The sequence below is a fragment of the Coffea arabica genome, chromosome 2e (assembly GCF_036785885.1).
Source record: "Coffea arabica cultivar ET-39 chromosome 2e, Coffea Arabica ET-39 HiFi, whole genome shotgun sequence".
In the NCBI taxonomy this organism is placed as follows: Eukaryota; Viridiplantae; Streptophyta; class Magnoliopsida; order Gentianales; family Rubiaceae; genus Coffea; species Coffea arabica.
Window position 1 is genome coordinate 74,653,339 of NC_092313.1, and position 24,258 is coordinate 74,677,596.

The window sequence follows — 24,258 nt, forward strand, 5'->3', positions numbered from 1 at the left end:
TTTGGATGGAAGTTTGAGAGAACAAATGTAGTGGGATATATATATAGGAGGGGTAGAGGAAGATTGGAAGAAAAGAGAGAGAAAGGAGGAGGTTGTTTCTGTAGACAAGGGGCATGGGTTTCGTGGAAAGTATGAGGAAATAAGGTTGTATCAGGATGCTATAAGATGGTGTACTATACGCAGATGTTGTTGTACGTTGAAAAAGTCATGAGTTGGACTGACCGATATAGTGCTATACGATTTGGAAAGGTCCAAGTGCATTCGAATAGTGAAGTGGGCCGCCAGCAGCGGAGACAAAATCAATATGTGTTTGGAAGTTTCATAATTTTTTAGATTGAGAAAAGCAGCTTATCCCATTTTGTCCCAAACTTGATGTATGTCATACAATGATGCTATACATTTATCGGTCTACCAATTAAAGATTTGTTTATGCTTGGCTAGATGATGTTTTCAAAGATTCAATTTTTCAAATTGTATCACATCATCTCATTAAATAGCGTGACACAATTTGGACGATTGCATTTTTGAAAATGGGATCTAACAAAATTTTGGATTTAAAGATAAAGCCAATTGGAAACCTGGGAAACTTTATATCATTTCAACTGTTATCAAAGTCCCATGAAAGCTTGTCAAAACAGACTGCCTTCTAAGGCACTTTCTCCTTGAGAGAAATATCATCTTTGACTCTTCTTGCCCTCGCTGCAACCATTCCTGTGAAGACTCAGCTCATGTTCTTAGATATTGCCCCCATGCTTTCTCCTTTTGGCAAAGCCTCAACATTCCCACCTCCTTTGATCTGGATTTTACAGTTTGGCTTAAAACTGGTTGTCTGTCCAAGCATATTTCTCCATTTTATGGAATCCCCTGGGGTGCTGTTATCTCTTTTGCCTGCTGGAATCTTTGGATTGCCAGAAACAAGGCTGTTTTTGAACCATTTAACCTCTTCTCCATTCTGCACAACACTCTAGCAATGGTGGCTGTATACTCCTTTTTAGGACCTATTCAGAACACAGTACATCCTAGAATAGAAGTACTCATTAACTGGATTCCCCCTGAACCTTCATGTTTCAAAATCAATATTGATGGGTCTTCCATAGGGAATTCGGGTCTAGCTGGATTAGGTGGCTTGATCAGAAATCACCTAGGACACTGGGTAGCTGGGTTTAGCAGAAAACTAGGACACACTACCAATATACTTGCTGAGTTGCGGGGGATAAGGGATGGGCTATTCTTAGCTTCCTTTCTTAACTTGCAAAATGTTGAATATGAAGTTGATGCTAAAACTGCTCTAGACTTGCTTAAATCTGCAGATACCTCAACTCATGAGTATGCTTCAATTATCTCTGATTGCAGGTTCTTGATCTCTGCTCTATCCAAAATCACACTTAGACATGCTTACCGAGAAGCAAACCAGTGTGCTGACAGATTGGCGAAACTGGGTGCTCAACAAGATATAAATTTTGTATGCTATGACAATATTCCTCATGCTATGAGAAATTTAGTAGATGCAGATCTTAAGGGAATTTGCTTCCCTCGTTTTGTACCTATAACTTAAGTTTGTTCAATATATAGTCCATTTTCTTACCAAAAAAAAAGGTACCATGAAACAAATATCCATGTATATCTATTGACTGATTAGAGTTGACAATAGAGGATAAAGTTTTTACAAACTATAGTAGAAGTTGTTTTCCACAACTTCTGTATTTATAGAACCTAAAAATTATCTCCTCATGATTAAAAATCAAATTTATTGAGTAGAAAGAAATAATAATGCCCTCACTGTAGGAAAATTGTCCTTTTTCATTTTCTCTTTCTTCTTCTCTTCCTTTTCTTTATTATGTTTAGATTTTTTTTCCTTCTCCTCTACTCCTATTGCAAAATACAAATTTTGGCATTAATGTGCTAAGGAAATTTCTTTCAAGGTTGTTTACATATCTATATTTTGTAGCTCAAAATATTTAATTGTCAAATAAGAAATTAAAAAGCATCCACTTTATTTTAAAATTTTAAATATGTCAAATTTATACTAATAATTTCTTACTACGTAGTTGTTTTATTAGCTGCGTACTAATTTTGTTTTAAAAAAGAGGTTGGTAGCAATTTCATTTTAGGCTTAACTAAACATTTTTGCTATGTAAAAAGTTTAATTATCATAAATTACTATAAAATTAAAAAGTATATATTTCATAAAAATCCATTGTGTAATTTTTTGCATTTTTGAAAAGTAATGCATCATGACATTTAGATAACAATTAATACTTCATAAGAAATTGTTAATAGAAATGTGAAATACCTAAATTTCTTATATAAATACACGCTTTTTAATTTCTTTTTTAGTGCATTTTAATTTCTTATTATAACTCATGACGATTAAATCGTTTTAGTACTATAAAAGGAAATTCTTTAACATATTATTATTGAAATTTTTATGCAATAATAGGAATAGAGGGGAAGAAAAATAAACTAAACATAATAAAGAAAAGGAGGAAAAAAAGAAAGATAAAATGAAAAAAAAAGTGTTACGATCCAATTTTCCCACATCGAGGGTGTTATTGTCTTTTTGACCGTGTAAATTTGACCTTTAGTCATTAGGACGTAATTTGTAAGTTTTGTATAAATACAAGACGTAATTCGCTACTAATTCATGATTTGCGGGAGGGCAATTTGTAATTAAGCCAAAGCTTTTAATGTACTGTATTCGATTGACTGACTTCAATGTTTTCCACAGGTTGTTGAGGAATTTCTTATTATACTATATATATATATATATATAGTAAATCTTATATACATTGACAGTGTATACATCGCAACGGATCTTCTGTCCCATACCCTGTGCCACTCTCTGTTCCACTTTTTATTATATTGCTATTTCTCCTACATAAACATCATATTTTAATTCTTTTTTGTTTCCTTAATATTCAATAACTATTAACTAAGTAATACACAAAATTTAACAAACTCAAAAAATTAAAATGCATAAAAAATGAGATTTTTATGAATTTTCTACTGTATTTTTTAATTTTCTATTATATATTACTTTTTTGAACCTATTGTATTTATTTTTTATTCAACTAAGTAATACACAAAATTTAACAAACTCAAAAAATTAAAATGCATAAAAAATGAGATTTTTATGAATTTTCTACTGTATTTTTTAATTTTCTATTATATATTACTTTTTTGAACCTATTGTATTTATTTTTTATTCAACTAATTGTTATTGAATGTTAAGGAAACAAAAAAGAACTAAAACATGATGTTTATGTAGGAGAAATAGCAATATAATAAAAAGTGAGATAGAGAGTGGCACAGGGTATAAGATAGAAGATCCGTTGCGTGTATACACTATCACAGTTGGATGCATGACACGTACGTAAAATTTGAATTTTAAATTCAAATTCAGATTATATGTCATACATCAAATGATAAAAGTGCATATATTGTAAGTGTATAGAAGATTAATCCATATATATATTTATATGCCATGAGTTTTGAGCGAAAGGTCAATTGTAAAAGCTCCTAGCATTTTTATTACTAAATCATCGTCGTTGTTATCCAAGTGATAGAGAAGGGATAAATTTCTATCTAAAATTAGAGTAAGCTTCCACAAAGACACTACAAATGTACCAGCAAAAAGTAGCCGCCCTTCAGTCATACCCTGTAATTTCCCACACTTTTTGTATATACTTTGTGTTTTCTCATCATCATAACATCATTAGTGAGGGTAGTCAGTCCAGTCCGCTGTGTTGTGCTTTTGGAATAATGTCACAATTCCATCACCAGTGTTTTGGACCAGCGCGTTTGGATTGCAATTTTTTTTAAAAAAAAATTATTATATTTTCTGTGAATACATTTTTCAATTAACATTTTATGTTACATATATCAAATTGCTAAAGTAATTTTTTTTACAAAAAATTCAAAAAATACAATCCAAACAAAGATGTTTCATTTGTGTTTCTTTCGTTCATATTTCGAGTTTTCAGTCTTGCTTATGAGAGGGAAATTAATTGTGAGGTTTAGATACGTCAAGAAAAGTCATATCAACATTGCAACAATCTCTAACCTTATATTAATCAAGCAATTGCAAAAGTTTCATAATTCTGCTCTATTTTTATGCAAGGAGATGTTTTGCAAAGACTCTCTTAAATGCTGAGCTCAACCAAATATATAAAGGGACCTAAAAGTCAGAGAAAGCTCAGACAAATTAAAGCTCTAACGAGGAGTAGAACGATGCCCAAGATTAAATTGATCAAAGCAGAAGAATTATAGGATTTGTTCTTGAGACATATCGATGACTTGTTCACTTTAGAATGTTCGATCTACTTGAATGAAACGTTCACTTTACTCTACTTGAATGAGAGAGAAATGCCCTTCCTGGGCAGCTCGTTTGGTCACGACAGCCCCTTGGAAGTTGTTGTCCAACTCCCCTACCAGAGATAGAGTCCCAGCGGTTACCGTGTTCGGGGGGAAGGGGTCTCTACTCCCGGGCCGGAGTGGGATTAGTCGGATCCTGTAAGGATTGACCCGGACACCCACTCCGTCAGCAAAAAAAAAAAAAAAAAAAAGAATGAGAGAGAAATATTTTGGACACTTTAAATTCATTGTAAGCTTAAACTGAAAGGTCATATTCTCAAATTTCGTTTGAAAGTTTGAATTTTTTAAATAAATTTACAAATTATTTGAAAGTTTTGGTCTCCTCCATCTCTCCACAGGATAGGAGTAATATAAATTATTACCATTAGACACAAAAAAAAAAAAAGAATTGGATTTATTTTTTAATTAATAACTTTTGTCCTACAGACTAGACAAGCTGATTCATTTATATGTTGAAACTAAAAAAATATTTGTTTTCTCGATAGGATTTTGATTACAGAAATACAAGTTAAATGCTCCATCAAGTGGAGATTAAAAAAAATGTTCTTCATTTTCCTCTTTTAATTTCCTTTTCGTTAGCATAAAGGTAATAAAATGATTGGTTCTCTATCCATACAAAATACTAATACATAAGTGTGTTTCGATTGAGATAATTTGAAATAAAATAATTTACTTCACAAATTTTTATCATCTTTTTATCTTCCCAATCACATTTTTATCTCACATACATTACATCACAAAAAGTGTTACAGTAATTATCTCAAATAAATTATCCAAATAAACTCCTGTCCAAACAAGAGTAAGCAAGAAAAAGGAAGGGGAAAAAACAAAAAGAAGCAGAAAAATGAATAGAAGGTGAGAAAGCACGACGTCGTTCCGGAACATTATGTCATTATGTGATTTTATCCGTAGCAGTACTGTTCTGCTGATAGCGCGGAGGGAAAAAAAAAATGGCTGCTTCGCTTCCTCAGCTCTGTCCATTACAGACCTCTAAACCTCTGCTTTCACAACCATCTTCCGCCCTCCATCCCTCCTCCCGGTACCCTTTATCTCGAACCAAAGAATCCCGGTTCAAATGCTCAGCTGGTCAAACAGGATTCTTCACCAAACTAGGTCGTTTAATTAAAGAAAAAGCTAAGAGTGATGTGGAGAAAATCTTCTCTGGATTCTCGAAAACCCGAGACAATTTGGCTGTAATTGATGAGCTTTTACTCTATTGGAACCTCTCTGATACTGACCGGGTTCTTGATGAGCTTGAAGAGGTCTTAAATACTCGTTATTTTGATATTTCTTGAAGATATTAAAAATGTGATCTTTTGCTTCTGGTATTCTTGATGAAATGGGCTTTATTATGCATTCTGGATAGCTTCCCAGTTAATGATATATTTACTGGGAACAATTGTTGAAGAAAATTCAACAAGATTGGATAATAATTAGCTTAGTCTATGGTTTGGCTTAAAAAATGGCTGTTTTTAGGATTGAGTTTGTCTAAAGTCATATTATTGAGTTGTTATTCTGAAAACTTTGAAACCTGAAGTTTAAGTTGTTTGGTTGCGATTAATTGTGTATTGAATGGATTGGCTTTTGTGTTTTCTTAGGCATTGTTGGTGTCCGATTTTGGGCCAAGGATTACTATAAAGATCGTGGAAAGTCTGCGAGATGATATATACGGAGGGAAGCTCAAATCAGGAAGCGACATAAAAGTAATTTTACTGCTAATGTTATGGTTGTTGTAGAATACTTTGCTTTATATTGCACTGTTTAAAAGATTAATGGTATCTCAACTCATATGCCTTGTTCACTTGCCAATGTTGGAGAACCGAATTGCAAATGGAGGGTATATTATTTCGACTTTTGTATGCCAAAAAGGGTTTTGAGACGTCAGCAATTCAATTTGGTTTCATGTTGTCTTCAATAATTGGGAGACTGAGAGATGGGATTGAGCATGAATTCTTACTAATGGAGTTCTGTCTGAGATAAAGTACAACATTAAGTACTTTAAGCTTTGTCATGGTGGAATGCTGTTTGTTGTAGGTTGCTTTGAAGAGGAGCATCTTGAATTTCTTAACTAGTAAAGCACCCAAAACCGAGCTTCAACTTGGATATAGGTTTGATATTGTTTGCATTTGGTTCTTTGAGCTATTTTTCTTTTATCTTTTTGTTCAAATGTAATCTCAATTTCAGTTGATATTTGTTCGTGGCTTGAACTCTTAGGAAACCAGCTGTGATAATGGTAGTTGGCGTCAATGGGGGTGGGAAGACAACATCTCTTGGTAAGACAGACTTAAGGCAATAAGAGCAAAAGTGAGTAATGAGGGATGTATAATTGATCACTAGGTTGAAAGAGGGAATTAACATATAAGAGCTATCTTCGCTGGTGCACTGATTATCATGAAATTTGAATGCAGGAAAGCTCGCAAATAGATTGAAGAAAGAAGGTACCAAGGTGAGTTCTCTGCTTTCTCTCTCTCTCATTTTAGCTTGCTGCTTTGTCGTTGTAACTGAACAAAAGTGTACTGATGTGCATATATTTGTTATAACTTTCTCTTTCTCTTACCCACCCTTACTCTTCTAAGTTCTATTTTGGTTTCCAACATTCCATTTTGTTTTCTGGAAGATTTTACACCGAACAAATGGTTTTTGATGGGAATATTTGTTGTTTTCCAATTACCTATCTTTTACTTTATTGGAGTTAAAAGACATGGGTCCAGATATTCAAGCAGAATATTCTGAACCGTAAAGAATAGGCTTTTTTAGCAAAGGTTCTTATTTTGTTTTCTCTGCTTTAAATCTCTGTCAGATATTAATGGCAGCAGGTGATACATTTAGAGCAGCTGCAAGTGATCAACTGGAGATTTGGGCTGAAAGGACAGGTTGTGAGATAGTTGTTGCTGAAAAAGAGCATGCCAAGGCAGCTACAGGTAAACAATACATTACCTAGTGTAACAGATCTACTTTGTCATTTATGCCCTGTCCGATATCATGCAGAACTTATCTTGTGATTAACCCTAACTCCTGAGTTTGAAGTATTTCCTGAGTAGTTCTTTCACAGGCTGTGAAAAGAGGGAAGGAACAGGGTTATGATGTTGTTTTGTGTGACACATCTGGGCGTAAGTACATAAAATTGATCATTTATCTTTCAAAAATCATTCAGTTAATTGTCAGAAAATGCAAGATAAAGTAGACTTATCATTCAATCTTGTTTTTGTTCTTTCTAGGGCTGCATACAAATTATAGCTTGATGGAAGAATTAGTGGCTTGCAAGAAAGCTTTAAGCAAAATAATACCTGGTGCACCCAACGTAAGATTCCCCTGTTCTGTTTTTAAAGATCAATCTTAGGATGAAATGTTCTGCATTCTGATGAATGTTTCTCTCTCTCTCTCTCTCTGAGAATCTCTAAGATTGCTTTTTTCCTTTGGGATCATATATTGGTTTCGTAGTGAATTATAACTTTTTTTGCCCTTTTGATACAAGCAAATTTGAATTATTTTCTCTGTTGTTTAGCAATTTCCAGACTCTTAACTTGATTTATAATTACTTCATAAATTTGAAGGAAATCCTTCTTGTACTGGATGGGACAACTGGTCTAAATATGCTTCAACAAGCAAGAGAATTTAACGAGGTAAATTTGTCCTTCATCTTTCACACCATGGAACCTCATGCGCACTTACCCCAGATTATTTTAATGGAATGTGATAAACTCTTGTTGACCTCGGACTGCCTGTTTCGCAGCATATGCAAAAGTATGCTTGCTTTGTAGAATTCTTCCTTTTGTATAATCATGTGTGCAACTTAGGGTTGCGATATTTGCTCATTTTATCAGCTGGTTTCGGGTTGTAGTGGTAGCCTGAAAGATTTTTCAAGATATTCCAGTAAATATGAGGACATGGAGGGAATGCATACAAATGAAAACTTCATGCGTTCCATCTGGTTTCCTACTACCAATAGGATTAAAGCACCTATTGCATCATTAATTTGTTGCAAATCTTAGTCTAAGGAGCATGTTTTGTTCCTCAAAGTAGAAATTTAGTCAAGATGATTCTATAGTAATTTTGAGTACTGCAATATCATAATTGTCCAAGTTCTCTGAATAAATTATATCATCTCAGATTTTGATGATCTTAAATTAGTTCTTTTTCTTTTTCTTTTTTTTATATGTTGAGCCAGAAGGAGGTTAGCCCTTCATCAGCATGACTGCTTGAGTGAGATGACCATTTATTTTGACCTCAATTTCCTGGGTGTAGATTTCAGGTTATGAGGCTTTAAAGTGATTGGACATGGATTTTCTAGATAGGCTAAACCTATATTATTCGATATGTAGTACAACTAATAACTGTTGACCTGGTTACACTGATTGGACTGATGTGATTACTTTGGAATCTTTTCTAGAATACAATATTTTCTAAATGAACTGAAAAACTGCAGTTTTGAAGAATAATTCAATCATGAAGATGGGTTAGTCAACTTGTTTTAGACATTCTTCAAGCAGAATGATGTTGCTGGGTTTAAAATGAGACTATATATGCAGGCTTGGGTTATACAGCTTCTCTTAAACGCTTTCCTCTCAACCTTTGCAGTTTTCTTTTCTCTTTTTTATAGATAAGGGATGGGTGAGAAGGGTTGCTCTTAAAAGCTGAATCTTTGATTCTCTAATCAAACTGAGTCCAAGCATTCTTAAGGGGGATTAGAGAGTCCAGTTTATTTTTCTCTTGCGTGTCTATACATCCTGTCTGTTCACCGAATCTTACTTTTGCGATTGGACTAAATTTTGGTGCCAGGTTGCTGGAGTAACTGGTTTAATATTAACAAAGCTTGATGGTTCTGCCAGAGGTGGCTGTGTGGTACACTTACTTTCATTAGCTGAAATTTTCCCAATTCAGTCATCTCTATCACAGCTCTTCTCTATATGCGGTGGACTAATGATGTTACATCCTTGCTGAAGGTGAGTGTAGTTGATGAACTTGGAATTCCTGTGAAATTTGTTGGTGTTGGTGAAACGGTTGAAGACCTCCAACCTTTTGATGCTGAGGCATTTGTCAATGCAATATTTCCTTGAGAGCCTAGTAGGGTAAGGACTTGATACTAAATATGTGTAACTGCTTTTTTGTCTTCAAGGATCAGATGCTCTTTCCCACACAGATACATTCGAGTCTTTACTTCTGATATCTTGTCAATTTATTTGAGTCTGAAAAATTGTTAGGATGCTGATGATCCAAATCTTTCATCTGAATTATCGTACATGGAGATGAGATATTTAGCCGAATAGTCTTGTACTGATTGTCTACCGGCTTAGTTAATTCTGCTGTTCTCCAAAGTCGCTTTCTCTACATCCAAATGTTAGGAAATGCAATCTCTAGTATATTCACGCATCTTGTAAGATTTCCTTCTCTCTTTCAAAGAATAGCTTTTGCCTTTCTAACAACACCTATATATTGCATGTACACTTGCATATCCCATGCAAGTGTACTCCATCTCTAATAGCATAGTCTGAACTTGTTAATAGCATAGTCTGAACTTGGTTCAAGTATTTATTTAAAGATAAAGAAATTTGGGTTTTGAGCTTAACAAGTTCTGAAACCTTCTTCCTCAGTCATTTCTAATAGCATAGTCTGATGAGAAAATCTTTTAGTCTGGCACATAAGCAGGAGAATCCCATAATACAATTGCATGTATTAGTTTCTGCAATGTTCTAAAGTCAAAAGAGCAAAATAAAAGCTAGAATACAAAGACTTGCTTTTTATCCACATGCTTCCAACAAATTAAATCTATCTTCAATAGTTACGGATGGTAGAATTTTGAACAGTATGCCAGGCAACAACTACAAGAAAAATTCATGTAAGATGCTTATTTGTAATTTGCTGAACAAATATGATTCACAATCTTGCAGTAGGCAGGTGGTATATGGTTGCACGAGAAGTGTAAACCAATTTGCCTGACTCCTCAATTTTGAACTCAACTGCAACCACTGTCAGGTTTCTTCCGCTCCTTACCACAGATCCATCAACAATCACATTAGCCTGTAGAGAAAGAAAACACTTCAACTTTTACGTGGATACAAATTTTATGAAGATAAACCTAATCCAAGAAGAGTAATGCATGAGTGACATCATTAGCCAACAACCATATCAAAGATGGCAAACCCTTGATCATGCTTGCATATGTATCACATTTCAAGGCTTGAAAAGACTACCAACAAAAAGATGAGGCATCATCAGCTGGTTTAGGTGATTTATATGATCTGACAATTCTTCTCTACCTAAATTTCTTGGGCAATTACCCAATGAATGAAGCGGACATGCTTTAAAAAACTTTTAGATCTTGCTAATGTGTTCACAAAAATGGGTTTGATTGTTGAATAGAGGTACATCTTTTCAAAGCAGCAAAAGGAAAATGTCAGCAATTGTTCCCCCAAACTGCCCAAGCACACAAGCATGAAAAACGAAAGAAAAAAAATCTGTCCCCTCTCTGTGAAAGGAAAAAGAAAAGAGAAATGTTTATGATGCAATCAAATTTTGTGAGTGCTTATAATGTACTACATCTCTATAAAAAGAGTTGCGTTATCAATCTGAACTACAAAGGATAATATTCCCTTACTGATGGTCACATTTACATCTAAAGAAAAGCAGCCTGTCACTGAGTCTTGTAGCCTTTGCAAATCATGCAACTCTCTACGTATATCAGCAATCATCAAATTAATCAAAAACAACATCTAAACAGGATGCAAATGATCCTTGAAGTATCCTAAATGGTCTCTCATTTAGATGCTTTAAGGATCTGAAGATAAGGTAGATAGTTTATGCAGAGTCTAATGTAAAAATCAGTCACATTGAGAATGTGAAGGCAAACCCACTGGATGAGGTTCCAATTGCTACAGTATCCGGGAAATGCTGGGTGCTAATAATCCTACCTATGCACCTAGAAATAAGTTTTCAGATACTTCAAATTCGAATATAGAACAAGCACGTAACAGAAACACCAATATCTTAATCTAGATATGTAGATGATACTTCAAAGAATAAAAAGAAACAAGGACATCATCATCCCTGCTAACTCAGAACCTATTTAAGACTGTAAAGAAGTTTAAAGCAGAAAATTTACCTTATTAGGAGCAGCGGAGAGATAAGATGTGCTCAATTCTCCAAGAAAGATCTCCTTATCCTTTCCTACTACAGTTCTAGCACAAGCATGCGACACCAATTCTGCCACACATGCAACTGCTCCGCCGTGCATTCCACCATAAATATTCTACAAATGGAGTAAACCGAAGCAATCTGTAATCTGAAATGTTGGTCGTGGAAAATTACATTTATCTAGAAACATCAATGGTCTAGGAAATTTTTATCATCCAGAAACATCAATTATCTAGAATCATTTGTAAAGTCCCATACACTCATGTCACTCGCATTGCAAAGGCAACTATTCTAGGCCTCCTTTTTCTTTCCTCTGAATAAAGCGAAGAAATGTGCCAAACACAATAGAACTCCAAAAAGCTTGGAGCTTTTGGGTAAATTCTCAATTCCATCATCCATCCATTTATATTCTTGACTTTTGAAAGCCACCAAGATCACAAATTTAACATAATCATCAAACAGTTTTCGCAGCCAAGAACTGATCGGCCCAAGTCAACTAAGATTTTCCAGTTAAACTTGTTGCATTTTGACAGCAATTAAACAATACTACAGCTTTCAAAAATCAAAGATACTGAAATTTAGCGAAGAAAATAGAGAGAACAATCAAAAGGGTCAAACGGGTTTTAGCTAGTAATAGTAATCCTTCTCTGTATTACCAAAATTGGGAGTTTGACAGTGAGAAGGCAGGAGATTTTGCCCCGTTCAATGGATTGGACCTTGAGGCAGCTGCGGAAGAGGTCAGAATAAGCATCAGGATGGCTAAGATTAGGTGGGATGGGGGTAGAGAATTTGAAGAACTTGTCAAGCATTGCAAGAGCTTCTGCATTGATGTCTTTGGAAATTGATGGATGGTCATCTGCGACGCTGGAGGCGGAAGCGGAGCTGGGCTGTTGCCTGTTTTTGTCCATTCCGTGCACCTCCGTCGCCCAGACTCTAGGGAAGATTCGCTTAACGCTACTGTTAATATTATTGGAATAGTGGCAGCTCATACATGATGCTCTTCAGTGTTTTTTTCTTTTTTCGTAACCCTTGCCTAATAAAAATTTGGGTAAACTTTTTCTTTTTAACGTTATACTATTAAAGTTGGGAAAATTTGGTAATTTCATACACATATTAGCATGTTATTTTTTCCCTTGTTTGGGAAAATATGGGAAAAAAAAGGGAATTAGGAAGAATTAAAATTCATAAATAAGGTGTAATTGTTTTCGAGATTTGTAAATGGGGTATGGTTTAATGTTCATGAATGGTAAAAAATTTGATTTTGTGGACAAAATTATGAATTACCCTAATATTAGCACTTTTATGTGCATATATTTATACACTCATGAATTTCAATTATTCTCATTTCCAATTTACATAAAAAAGGGACGATCATAGATAGACTTCCTCATTGAGTCATCCATCCATCCATCCATCCAAAGTGAACCTGTTTCTAGATATCCATATTTAGTTTCGACATTTCATTAATCAGGTATAAAGACAATGAAAAGAGAAAGGCAAAATGGTTTCCGAAATAGGGTAGCATTTGTCACAAGACTATAAAGTCCTGTACAAAACAAACTACAGCATTTCGGAACCATGGAAGTTCTTCTTTTCTGACATAAACTTTCATTGTAACATGCACATTTGTCCTCAGTTTTAACTCTTCCAAGTCTTATCACTTTCTGTCCTAAACAAAAGCATAAACCAAGTGTTGATTTAAAAGGACAAATTGATGACTATCCTTCACAAAATGCCACCGAGTGCCTTGAAGACTTTCAAGTAAACATATGTAATATTTTCAGAGGGAAATGTATCAATTTGTGTTTTAAGCTTGCCTGTCCCACTCAAATCTGCTGAAAACTGGATAGCACTCGGGATCAGGCATAGGTGATAAACTGTTCAAAAGATGAATGAGAAAACCTGAATCATTCATAAGTTCACCCCCTCTTTCAGTTGCCTTCATCAGTTATGCAGTAATACCTGGCTCACACTTTAACAGAAAATGGTTTTTTTTTTTTGTTAAAAAAAAAAAAGAAAAAAAGAAGAGGAGTATCCACCCTGTGTGTCTAAATGAGGAAGACGAGTATCTCGGTCAGGAAGATCAAAAGCTAAAAGATTTTTGTATTAGCTCTCAATCAGCAAATTTTGTTTTGTAATTTTACTCTTGCATTCTCCAACTCATGCAAAGAAAGCTGTGCTGCTTATATCCCTGAATCACACCGAGTATGTTGTATATAGCCTGCTGTTTTCTATTCTCAATTTATGTTAAGCTACCTGCATAAGAAAAGAATGGAGAAAGCCAGGTCAGGTAACTAGAAGTAAAATGTATGTTAAGGATCATAATAATGAACGCCTACTATGTCACTTTCTTACTCTCCTGCCACTTTTAGTTTCACTGAAGTCCATCAACAAGAGTACTTTACTCATTCCTAAAATTCTTAATATGGACGAGTAAGCACACAACCTTAGACTTTCCACTTCACAGACAATTTTTCTATTATATCTCATATACTAAAACCAATCAATACAGGTATAAGATCCCATATATAGCCACAAAAGTTTACAAGTCTCTCATAGTATTAAGCGAAAATTTGTCAGATAGAGAACATAATGTCACTAACAACTATAAACTGTCAAGTGATAAGGAAAAGGAAAGAAGATATTCTTTGCCCTCGTATAACTGCATATTTCAGAAAATATGCCAGCGGATGCTTCACTCAGAAGAGCAGAAACTATATCAAAGAGCCATATATGTGGATTGGGGATATATATAATAAGACACGGTTACAATAGCAAGCAAAGATATGCTGTTCTTTCTATGATGTTGACGTTTGTCTTGGATCTCCATCTGTGATAAGAAGATGGATTAGACCGAACGTAATGAGAGATTTTGCAATGCATCAATTTCCAGCAACTGTTTGAATATTCACTTGATGCTATAGCTATATCCTCTGTTCTCTTTCTACTGGGGTTCCTAGAACTATGGAACGCAGTTTTATGCTCCAAGCCTCCAACTATAGCTTTGCTGCTTCAGTGAGAGCTAAGCAACGAGGAGTGCCTGGTGATTTACATTTCCTTGAAAAGGTTCCTCATTCTACTGAACCCAACGTCTACTCAAGCATCTGTTTTCCTTGATCCTAAAAGAAGGAAGTGCCTAAACTTTTCCTGTCACCAGTCACAAGTAATGCAGACATTAACCTTACCCTTTTCATCTGGAAAATATTAGGACAAGTAGTACCTCACAATTTCCCATACCAGTGATGGTTAGCTTGATTGGTTTCAAAGCTTCATGTGTGACCTAGAGGTTATGTTTTTGAGTCAACAAAGGGATAAGTGGAGTCCCACTGTTGATCCTCTTTGTTAATATATTAATAACAGTAATAACAATAATAGTAAAATGAAAACAAAAATAAAAAAGAGCTTCATGCAAATTGAAATCTACAAATTCATGCATGTTTCCAATCTGCTACCTGAGAACGACCTGTACAGAACAACTTTTATAAGGTAGTTCACACATTTCACGTTGTTATTTCCATTCACTAGTTGAATTATCCTATATTTGCCTACTGGCTATCACCAGCGAGACTAAAATCTGTGGTAGATAATTAAACTGGAAACACAGAATTAAATATAACTTTTAAACCAATTTAGTCTAGAACTAGATATTTGTCATTCATGAACATTAATTTCCATAATAAGCATTTTGCAACATGTACTATCAAACTCTTGTAGATTTTTATCTATTACACATATCATATTAGATATTTAGATGTCTATTTGATATCACCCATATAGTTCTTCAATAAAGGAAAGCATAATTCAGGAAGCAATTTAACAAGTGAACAAGCATGGGTATGCATCATTGCAGTGAAAAGAATATAACACTGACCAAAAAGTCCAATGTGCAAAGGTCCTGTGCTGACTGAGTAGAAATCTTGGATTAATCTTCTGACTACATGTATACAATTCCAGAAGAATAAGGAGCCAGGTAAGCTATCTCATTCTTGATTGACAAAGAGAAATTAAAATCAGCCAAAATGCTCGTATTAGGACTTTCTTTTATCCCATACATCATCAAAAGCATCTTTCAAGCATTTCCCCACAGAACTTATGCCAGAAGAATTTTTTAACTTCCGCATCCTTTGTGAAGCATAGAGTTCCCTCAACAATGGAAGTTGGTTATCTCCACCAGCAGGTGGAAACTCATGTGATCCTGGCAACCTCTCATTGTAAGAATCAAGTCCCTCAACAGTCGTGAGAAATTTATCCATGTTTTTGGAATTGCTAGCTTGAAAGGAGCTTGGAAACTTTCGTTTTCTTATAATAGATGGTGTATTTTCAAAACTCATCGCTGCCCTCCTCAATATGGACTTTGTACTACTAACAACATATGACCTCTTTTCAAGAATATATGGTTTCATGAGGGTAGTAGAAGTTGATGGCTGCCTAATATAGCTGTCAGTACTAGGAAATCTACCAGTTGAAAGGAAAACCTTGAGATCCTTCTCCTGGAGTGGCTCATAGCACAACCCATAATAGCTTCCTCCAACAAAGTTTTTGTACATTCTGCTAATAGTACTATGCTCACTAACTACGTCTTTTGGAACGATTGAATGGGAACTCTTAGAATGGCCCATATAGCTGAAATCTCTGCAGTCCCTAGAAAGTGGACATCCATATTTCATATCAGAACTTACAGCAAAAACGTTACCACCAATTACAATAGTGTTATTATCACCATCAGTACCCCAGGCTGGCTTCAAATGCTGGTGCAAATGTAGACAGGGAGAACCCTGGGATGGGCAATTCATGAGATGCCCATCCTTGTAGCATGTGGATTGTGCATTAACATGTTCAGTGACAAAACCATTGGACGAAATTTTGGACAGTCTAGGAATAATATGATAATGATCACCTAAAATAGCATGACCACCCTTATCTTGGTTCTGTATAATCTCTGTACAAGCTGGGGATGAAGGTTCAATTGAATTACTTGCCTGCCTGCTTGGGTGTCTACAATTTTCTCTTTTAGAATCTTGAAGATAACTATCTCTTCCATTAGGAAGTCCAAGATTTAAGTCCAGAGAACAAGCATCTGAAATCGCTTCACTGTTCATGTTCTGGATCGCCAATAATCCTGCACCTGAGCTCTGTTTTACCATCAAGTCCCCTCCATTTCCAACTTCTGTCTTAGAACTGCAGGGAGTGGGATTAGCAAATTCAGGATGATCAAAAACAGAATAGGATGAATTTTGTTCCAGTTTCTTCTTCAACGAACAGTTCCAGTGATTCTTTATTGAGTTCTCTGACCTAAAACGTGCCCAGACAGAAACATAAGAATACAAATGCATCCAATCTAGTACCAAAGCAGTAACATTACAACTTAAGATTACAAAGAAAAATAAAAAGAAAAAAAATGATAAACGGATTTCCCTATTTTAGTTCCCCATTTCTGCAAGGACTCCAAAAATGATATCACTTTCCAAAAGAATTGAACAAGTTCTCCCCCAAGTCTTCCTTCCTACATAGTAACTTATGTTGATCCAACAAAACCAGCTCAGAAAGTTAAAATAAAGACATGCAATCATTCATGCATTACATGAGTATCAAAAGGGTGGATGCTCCATCTAATCCACCTTGAACAAGCACCTAAAAGGACCCCAAAAATGATATCACCTTCCAAAAGAATTGAACAAGTTCTCCCCCAAATCTTCCTTCCTACATAGTAACTTATGTTGATTTGACAAAACCAGCTTAGAAAGTTAAAATAAAGACATGCAATCACTCATGCGTTACACAAGGAGTATCAAAGGGGTGGATGGGCCATCTATCCACCTTGAACAAGTACCTACAAAATTGCTTTCAAACATTTGACTGTATATCCAATAACGACACAAATGACACAAAGGCATTAGCTACCATCAACTCCAACCAGAAAGGACAAATGAAGAACAATAGCCTGATCGATAGCTGCACTTGTGAGGAGAAGTCTCCTAATACTACCTTCCACTTAGACATTTTGCAATTTCAGCCCATCTATTCCCATATGCTGAATGAGCTTCAATAAGAATCAATTCCTCCTCCCTGGTCCATGCATTTTTGTTAATTTCTGGATTCAAATGGTTGTGCCACCTGTATAAGCAGCAATTAGCTTATATTTCTAATGTTTAAAATGGAAAGGCTGCTTCTTTGCATTCAATTTGGAGATTTCATACTTCAATGAGAGTGAGTGAGTGGTTCAAAGAGCCAAGTGATTATATCTATATTGTGGAGTCAAAGAATTAGCATAAGCACAATGAATATGATCTACCTTTCACGACACTGCTTTCCTATACGTCCTGGAAGTTGTTTAGCTATTTCAGACCACTTTTTGTTACCTTGTTTGCCTACCAACTCAACAATAAGATCATCTTCCTGTATAATTTTGATAAGAAATTCATAAGAAAAAATAAATGAATCGTCTGCCTTCTTAATGAGCACGATTAATGGATATCAGATCAAACCTCCTTAGTCCAAGGCCCTTTAACAAGTTCTGGATTGAGAACTTTCTGCCAGCGATGCAAGCACTGGACATCTGTTCGATCAGGAAGACACTTGGCTGCAAGATATCAATAACTACTATTAGTCTACTCAAACATATTTTTCTGTCGTTGGTTTGCTCGTTTGGAAGTGCAAGCAGGCAAAAAGAAGAGTATGAGACAAGACCATAGCAGGCACCCCTCCAGGACAAAATTAACATATGTCCAACCACAAAAGGTAAAGCTTTTTCTCTTGGCTTAGTGAGGTTGGTATGGCATTTTTCAAGCCAACAATGGAAATTCTGTGAATTGACATCATAAAGACAGAACAAATTGATCCCAAATTGGCACATTACCTATTTTTTTCCAGCATTTACCATTAAATCTTTGAACTGCATCTTGTAAAATTTTATCCTGTTAAGGGAGAGAAAAGCTAATTAATGCCCTTGCAAGCAATACACTCAAACTCCAAAACAATACGAAAACACATCTACAACTAAATGAAGAGCATAATAAGCAATCCAAACTATAAGAAAGTTGATTCAAGTCTTAAGTTCAAACCAAGACACGGGAACCGGAAACACTAAGTTTAATAAATACCTCTTCCTCTGTCCACCTTCCCCTCGAGGATCTCCTTGCAGGGCCACTAACCCTCCTGCTCCCAAGAAAACAGTTGTTTTAAACAAAAGTCTTGAGAAAGGTAGTACAAAATAAAATGATTCAATCCTGCCTCTTATTCATTGTTACGTGAAAAAGAACAAACGGAGGCTCTTTCCTGAACCACAACATATTTTTGTTGCTTTGACATACCGATCAGTCTAACAATACGAGTCTTACCCTCCATAAAAACACCTAAATTCAAAAACTTTGCATGATAATTGTACACTCAAAAGGTGAGAAGTAATTGATAACAATGCTACTGAAAGTAAGATACTTTTCCCATTCCACTTCAAAGTAGAAACCAGAAGTAGAAAAAGGAAACCCAAAAGCCCGTAAAAAACAAAAAATCTTGAAGCAGGATTAAACATTGGAACTCTTTCTTTATTTATGTTCGTCAAATATAGCACTCAAAAGAAAAAAAAAGCAAAGGATAAATAATACTACAACAAAATAAAGGAAAGAGAATACCAACAAGCAGCATGGTGTTTCGGATCATTACTTTCACCTGTTCCATTACCATCCATGGCAACATCTGAAGAACCTACATTATCTTTCTCCCCATTTGCCCCTTCAGCCTCAGACCCTTGATCTTTCTCCATAGCACTTCGGTGTTTCCCCTCAGTTAAACAAAGAAAACACAAAATTGGCAAAAGAACTTATACAGAATGGCACAACCATGACAATCTAATGACGCCGAAGCCAAAACCAAAACCGAAGCCTTTAGTAATCAAAGATCACAAGTCTATAAACACAACATGAAGGAGACTAAAACCTAGTTTCTAAACCCTTTAGCCAATACAGCCGAATATTTTTTTTTTTAAAAAAAAATCTCTTGTAAAAAGGTTCACCGATGGTCGATAAAAAGCAGGCACAAGATGCTCAAATTAAAATTGTGAAAAGGGTATTTGTATCGTTGCCTAAGTATTTTTGCAGTTTTAGGCGCCTTTATATGTATTTGGAAAGGCTGTAACGGCTAGAAAAAAGTGGTGACAAGAAAGGAGTTTCTTCCCCAAAGGAAACAATAAATTTTTGTACTTCTCAGTGTTGGGTCTTTTATTTGACTGCTGTATAAAGGAGTTTGAGATGGAAAAGGGGATTTGGGTTTTAGAGCTAAGTACTGAAAGAATTCAAGAAAGCTGTGAAGTTAGCAGATTGGCGGAAGAGGCGGTGGTTGATTGGGGACACAATTTCGCGGGAAGCAGAGAACTAAATGAATATAGACCGTTAACGTCTGGAAAAGGTAACTAAGTGTGGAGTTCTATTATTGGGCTATAATGATGTGGATTTGCTTGGGTTTTTGTAATTTTGTCTTAAGAAAATAGTTCAAAATATCCTTTGCATTTTTGTTAAATAAATTTTTTCATCCTTCTCTCTTAAAATAATAATTTTGTGTCCCTTATAAATCAAATCGGTAAAATTTGATTCAAACATAGGTTTCAAACACTTTTTACTGTAAATCTATTATGTCACCTACACACGATCACTTTTTTACTAGTATAAATATTAAATCTCATTTGTAATTAAGAAAAAAATGACTCAATTATATTCATTTTTGCCCCTAAAAAAGTAGAATATGATCTAAACTATGTTCGTTTTCGCTAACAAAGTTAGATCAAACCCAATTCGTATTCATTTTTGTCACTAAAAGAGTAGAATTTTACCTTTTTCTACATAAAAAATAGCTACATGTGGGGCACATATTGATTACAAGCTAAAAAGTGGTCGTACACTTAGCAAATTTTACTGATACAATTTTGTAAGGAACGTAAAGTTACTATTTTAAAAGTGAAGAACAAAAAAATTCATTTTGCAAAATGTCAAAAACATTTTAAACAATTTTTCGTTTTGTCTTCTTCTTTTATTTCCCACGATTTGAAGTTTTAACATACAAAAGTTTAAAATTTGATTTGGGTATCACAAAAATACTTCCTCAAAGAATATATGTTTCACAATTTGCCACCTCCATTTGTCTATTTTGGACCAATCTGCACTAAAATTTTCAACTTTTCTTGATGAAATACAATCTTAAACAATTTAGCAATCCTAGTTTGAATTTGAGTTGTTCTTTGAGGCGTAGATGTAGTAAGAAGAACACAAATATGCCTTCAAATAAATTAATAATTCATCGATATAAGTAAAATTTGTACTCATGAATCACAAATTGCAATTTTCATTCATTTTTGTCTAAAATATATTTGCCTTTTTATTCTTGTACAAGTTTATCTCTTACTATTGCTTTCAATGAGGGTATATATGCGTCTCTGTGCATCCAAGAATGATGTAGTGGGATTCAATTTTGAATTTTGCCATGTTGATCATGTCGTAATGATAAATATTAAAAAAATCTATGCGAGTAGGTTGATCCAATTAGATAATGAGGAGGGGGGGGGAATGAGAATCATGTATATTTTGAGGGTCCAATTTTAAATTAACCTCTCAAGTTCGTGGATTTAATTACAATTTGCATCTTTTTTTTACGAACCGAAAAACAGATGTTAATTTCCATACATTCCTCATTTCCTCCCACAAAATAAAGCAAGTGGGACGAAGACAACAGAGGAAAAGATTACCATGCAAGAAGTATAGAGAAGACAAAAATCTTTAGCTGGACGGTAATGTCTAATTATATGTATGTACGTGTAAGAGAGAGTAATATAACTTATATACCTTAATAGTCTTGTAGTAAATATATTTTATTGGAATGTTTGAATGAGTTTTCTATATTTTTGGAGCAAAATATTGAAGGTTATTTTGATTATAAGGGAGGAGGGATGGAATGGATTAGGTGGTTGAAGAAATGAGAAGTTTTGGATTTAAGTCCTCTCGCTTACACTATATATAAAAAAAAGTTATTTTGATTCAAAATTGCAAAATTGCAAAAATTTCGAGAATATGGAATCTTCGCCGGGACATTAAAAAGATACATAAGATAATTTTGGTGGATATATGCAATAATGGCAAGATAAATTAAGGGAATTGACCTTGAGTACATTTGTCCTACAAATGATTTGGGCTTGCTAGCTCGGCATTGAAATGGAAAGTCTCTATACCCTTCAGGGTGCGAGTATTCCAATTTTGTCCTACCAATCAGCGTTAAAAGGTTCTTAAAAGGTCAGTCATCAAAACAAGTGGATAAATTTTCTTTTCCTTCTTGAAAGGAAAGTTAAGCATAGTTAGAAATATATTTCTGAACATGGCAAGAGCGAACTTCGACTCTTTTTTTTTCCTTTTTCCTTCTAAATATTTTGCTCATCTTTTTGTGCAATTACTTTTTTGTTTAACAACTACTCATTGTTAATAATCCTATTAAATTTAACATTACTTAGTATTTCCTCTTTTGTATGATTCAATCGAGTAAGAGACGAGTAATCAAATCACTAATATTACTGAGTCATGATGGTCCATGCGCTTCTCAAACGAAAAAACTGATTAAAATGAACTTAGAGACTAAATTACAATGATGAAAGACAAATATATAAAATTTGAACTTAACATTCAACTTTTGTACATGTATCATAGATCCAATTATGCAAATGTATAGACTGTCTGTATATAAGATTTACTCAAATTACAATGCTTTTAGAATGTGAGAAACATGAATGCTTTGATTCATATGTGAAGGTTTTAAAAAAACATATGTAGATCAATAAATGTGAGTAATTATTTGTGTAATTTTTCTTAATAAAATGAAGTAGGAAGAAGAAGGAACCAGTATTTAAAATGAACAAAATGGACATTCATTTGAAAACTAGAAGTTGAGCAGACATTTTGTCATGTGACACTTAATATTCTTTTAAATAACCCCAAAACTATATTAATTAAGCTAAAAAATGGTGAACTTAAATTAGGAATGTGAGGACCTAAAAATTATTTTATATTTTCTCTTATTTTTGAAAAAAAATTATTTATATTTTTCTTTTATTTTACTTTATTTGCCTTAATTTTGTGGTGATTTTAATGGTTGAGTCAAGATTTTTATCTTTTCCCTTTTTATAATTTAGTACATATTAAATTTCATAGTGCATTATACTAGTGTGACCGACTAGTGAGATGTGTACCCTAAATTTAGAAGATTAGAAGAAGCTTTGTGTAAAAGAAATATTGTGCTACAAGGTGTTAAGAAATAACTAGAGGTGGACTAGATATTTTAATGAATGAAAGACAATTAGATAAGGAATACATCTTGATTTGACACTTGTCACTCAACCATGAAGTCTTGACCAAAACTAAATTTTATTCTTATCCTAAACCAAGCCTTTATTACCATTTCTTCTTCTTGGCTTCTTGTTGGACGAAATTTGGGAGGAAAGGGGAGAGAAAATACTCCATTTTCTAGTTTTGATTTCTTGCTTGATCCATGAGAAATTCGAAGATTAACCCTAAACTATTCCGATAGATCTTGAGTGAAACTCGGAGGAAAACTCTTGGTGGAGTTTTTGAAAGAACAAAACTCGTCTTGCATCTTATCTTAGGGGTTTGAGTTATAAGACTAAGCAACTTTCCTTTTTCTTCTTATTTTTGCAATTTAATCGACATATGACTTGATTATGAAGGATTTCATGGAAGATTTCATGGTTTTATTAAGTTTATTGAATTTTCCAACCTTGATTTGCATTTTCTATTCTTGAGATGAATTTGATAGCTTTGATATGAGGTTTTCTAGTTTTGATATGAGAAGTTCTAGCTTTGATATGAATTTTCTAGTTCCGATATGCGATTTTCCAGTTTTGGTTGAAATTTTCAGTTTTAGGGTTTAAAATTTCAGTTTTGATGTAGTTTACTTGGAACTTTTTATATGTCAAAATTTGATAGTTTTTTATGCCTAGAATATGTACTACACAGGCCATATAACGTATTATCTTGATTGACTATGAATTTGCCATGGAATTAAGGTTGAATATTGAATGATTAACTTGAAGAATTTGAGGACATATTGCTGAATTTTTCTCCTTGTTGGTTAAGTAAGTAAGAGTGAAAGTTAAGATATAATTGAGGATAATTTGGACTTACTTTCTTGAAGTTGCTTTACACATAAGTTGGAAGTTTAGCTAGAGAAACTTGAGAACATATTACTTGATTGGACGATCGAGTGAGAGAACTTGAGTTTCCATTTTGCATGATGATTTTGGCATACTTTTGTCTAAATTATTTGCCAAGACTTTGATTTTTACATGTGAATGGGTTTTGAGCTAAACCAAGAGGTTTAAGCGAAAGAAAATGAGTTTTCTCCAAATTGTTTTCTAATCTGACATTTCCCACTTTGCACTTTGAAAGTCTTGTCCCATTTTCTTCACAAGTTTTGGCTATATTTGACATGTCCTTGCTCCGAATTATACTTGTAACCTTGATCTATCATGCATGAGGTTCTTCCTAGATTTGAATAAGAAAAATGTTGCACTTTTGACAAGTTATATGGGGGTTAAACATGCAATTGCTTTGTTTGCTAAGTGAAACTTTGACATTCATAGTTTTGCACTTATATTGGCATGAAACGACTAGATTCTTGATATATTATATGATTACAGGAATTGAGCATATCCAAGAGGATGAATCAGGAGTTTGAAGTGAAACAATTGTGATTCATTGGTGAGTG

General features: G+C 34.3%; 3 protein-coding genes across 4 annotated transcripts; 1 reads left to right on the forward strand and 2 right to left on the reverse strand.

The window, feature by feature from the left end:
• The first annotated feature begins 5,281 nt into the window (after positions 1-5,281).
• Positions 5,282-9,638, forward strand: LOC113733129 (cell division protein FtsY homolog, chloroplastic-like). Its single transcript, XM_027259304.2, has 11 exons — positions 5,282-5,636; positions 5,973-6,077; positions 6,409-6,482; positions 6,589-6,647; positions 6,783-6,820; positions 7,175-7,295; positions 7,416-7,484; positions 7,593-7,675; positions 7,929-7,997; positions 9,154-9,216; positions 9,318-9,638. Exons 1-11 carry the CDS (start codon positions 5,325-5,327, stop codon positions 9,429-9,431), a joined length of 1,107 nt encoding a protein of 368 aa, XP_027115105.1. The 5' UTR covers positions 5,282-5,324; the 3' UTR covers positions 9,432-9,638.
• Positions 9,639-10,124: 486 nt separating this feature from the next.
• Positions 10,125-12,535, reverse strand: LOC113733130 (uncharacterized). Of its 2 annotated transcripts, XR_003458971.2 has the most exons (4): positions 12,162-12,535; positions 11,474-11,620; positions 11,226-11,290; positions 10,303-10,392 (listed from the first exon to the last, which is right to left on the reverse strand). XR_003458971.2 is itself a non-coding variant. In XM_027259305.2 (3 exons), exons 1-3 carry the CDS (start codon positions 12,492-12,494, stop codon positions 10,249-10,251), a joined length of 624 nt encoding a protein of 207 aa, XP_027115106.2. In that variant the 5' UTR covers positions 12,495-12,535; the 3' UTR covers positions 10,125-10,248. The 2 variants fall into 2 exon arrangements, 1 of the variants encoding a protein (XP_027115106.2); XM_027259305.2 differs by lacking the exon at positions 11,226-11,290 and having other exon boundaries at positions 10,125-10,392.
• Positions 12,536-12,717: 182 nt separating this feature from the next.
• On the reverse strand, positions 12,718-19,879 carry LOC113729666 (uncharacterized). Its single transcript, XM_027253921.2, has 8 exons — positions 19,134-19,879; positions 18,606-18,660; positions 18,362-18,419; positions 17,991-18,085; positions 17,798-17,901; positions 17,491-17,619; positions 15,377-16,797; positions 12,718-13,761 (listed from the first exon to the last, which is right to left on the reverse strand). The coding sequence occupies exons 1-7, from the start codon at positions 19,262-19,264 to the stop codon at positions 15,534-15,536; spliced, it is 1,836 nt and encodes a 611-aa protein (XP_027109722.2). The 5' UTR covers positions 19,265-19,879; the 3' UTR covers positions 12,718-13,761; positions 15,377-15,533.
• Between the last annotated feature and the right edge of the window lie 4,379 nt (positions 19,880-24,258).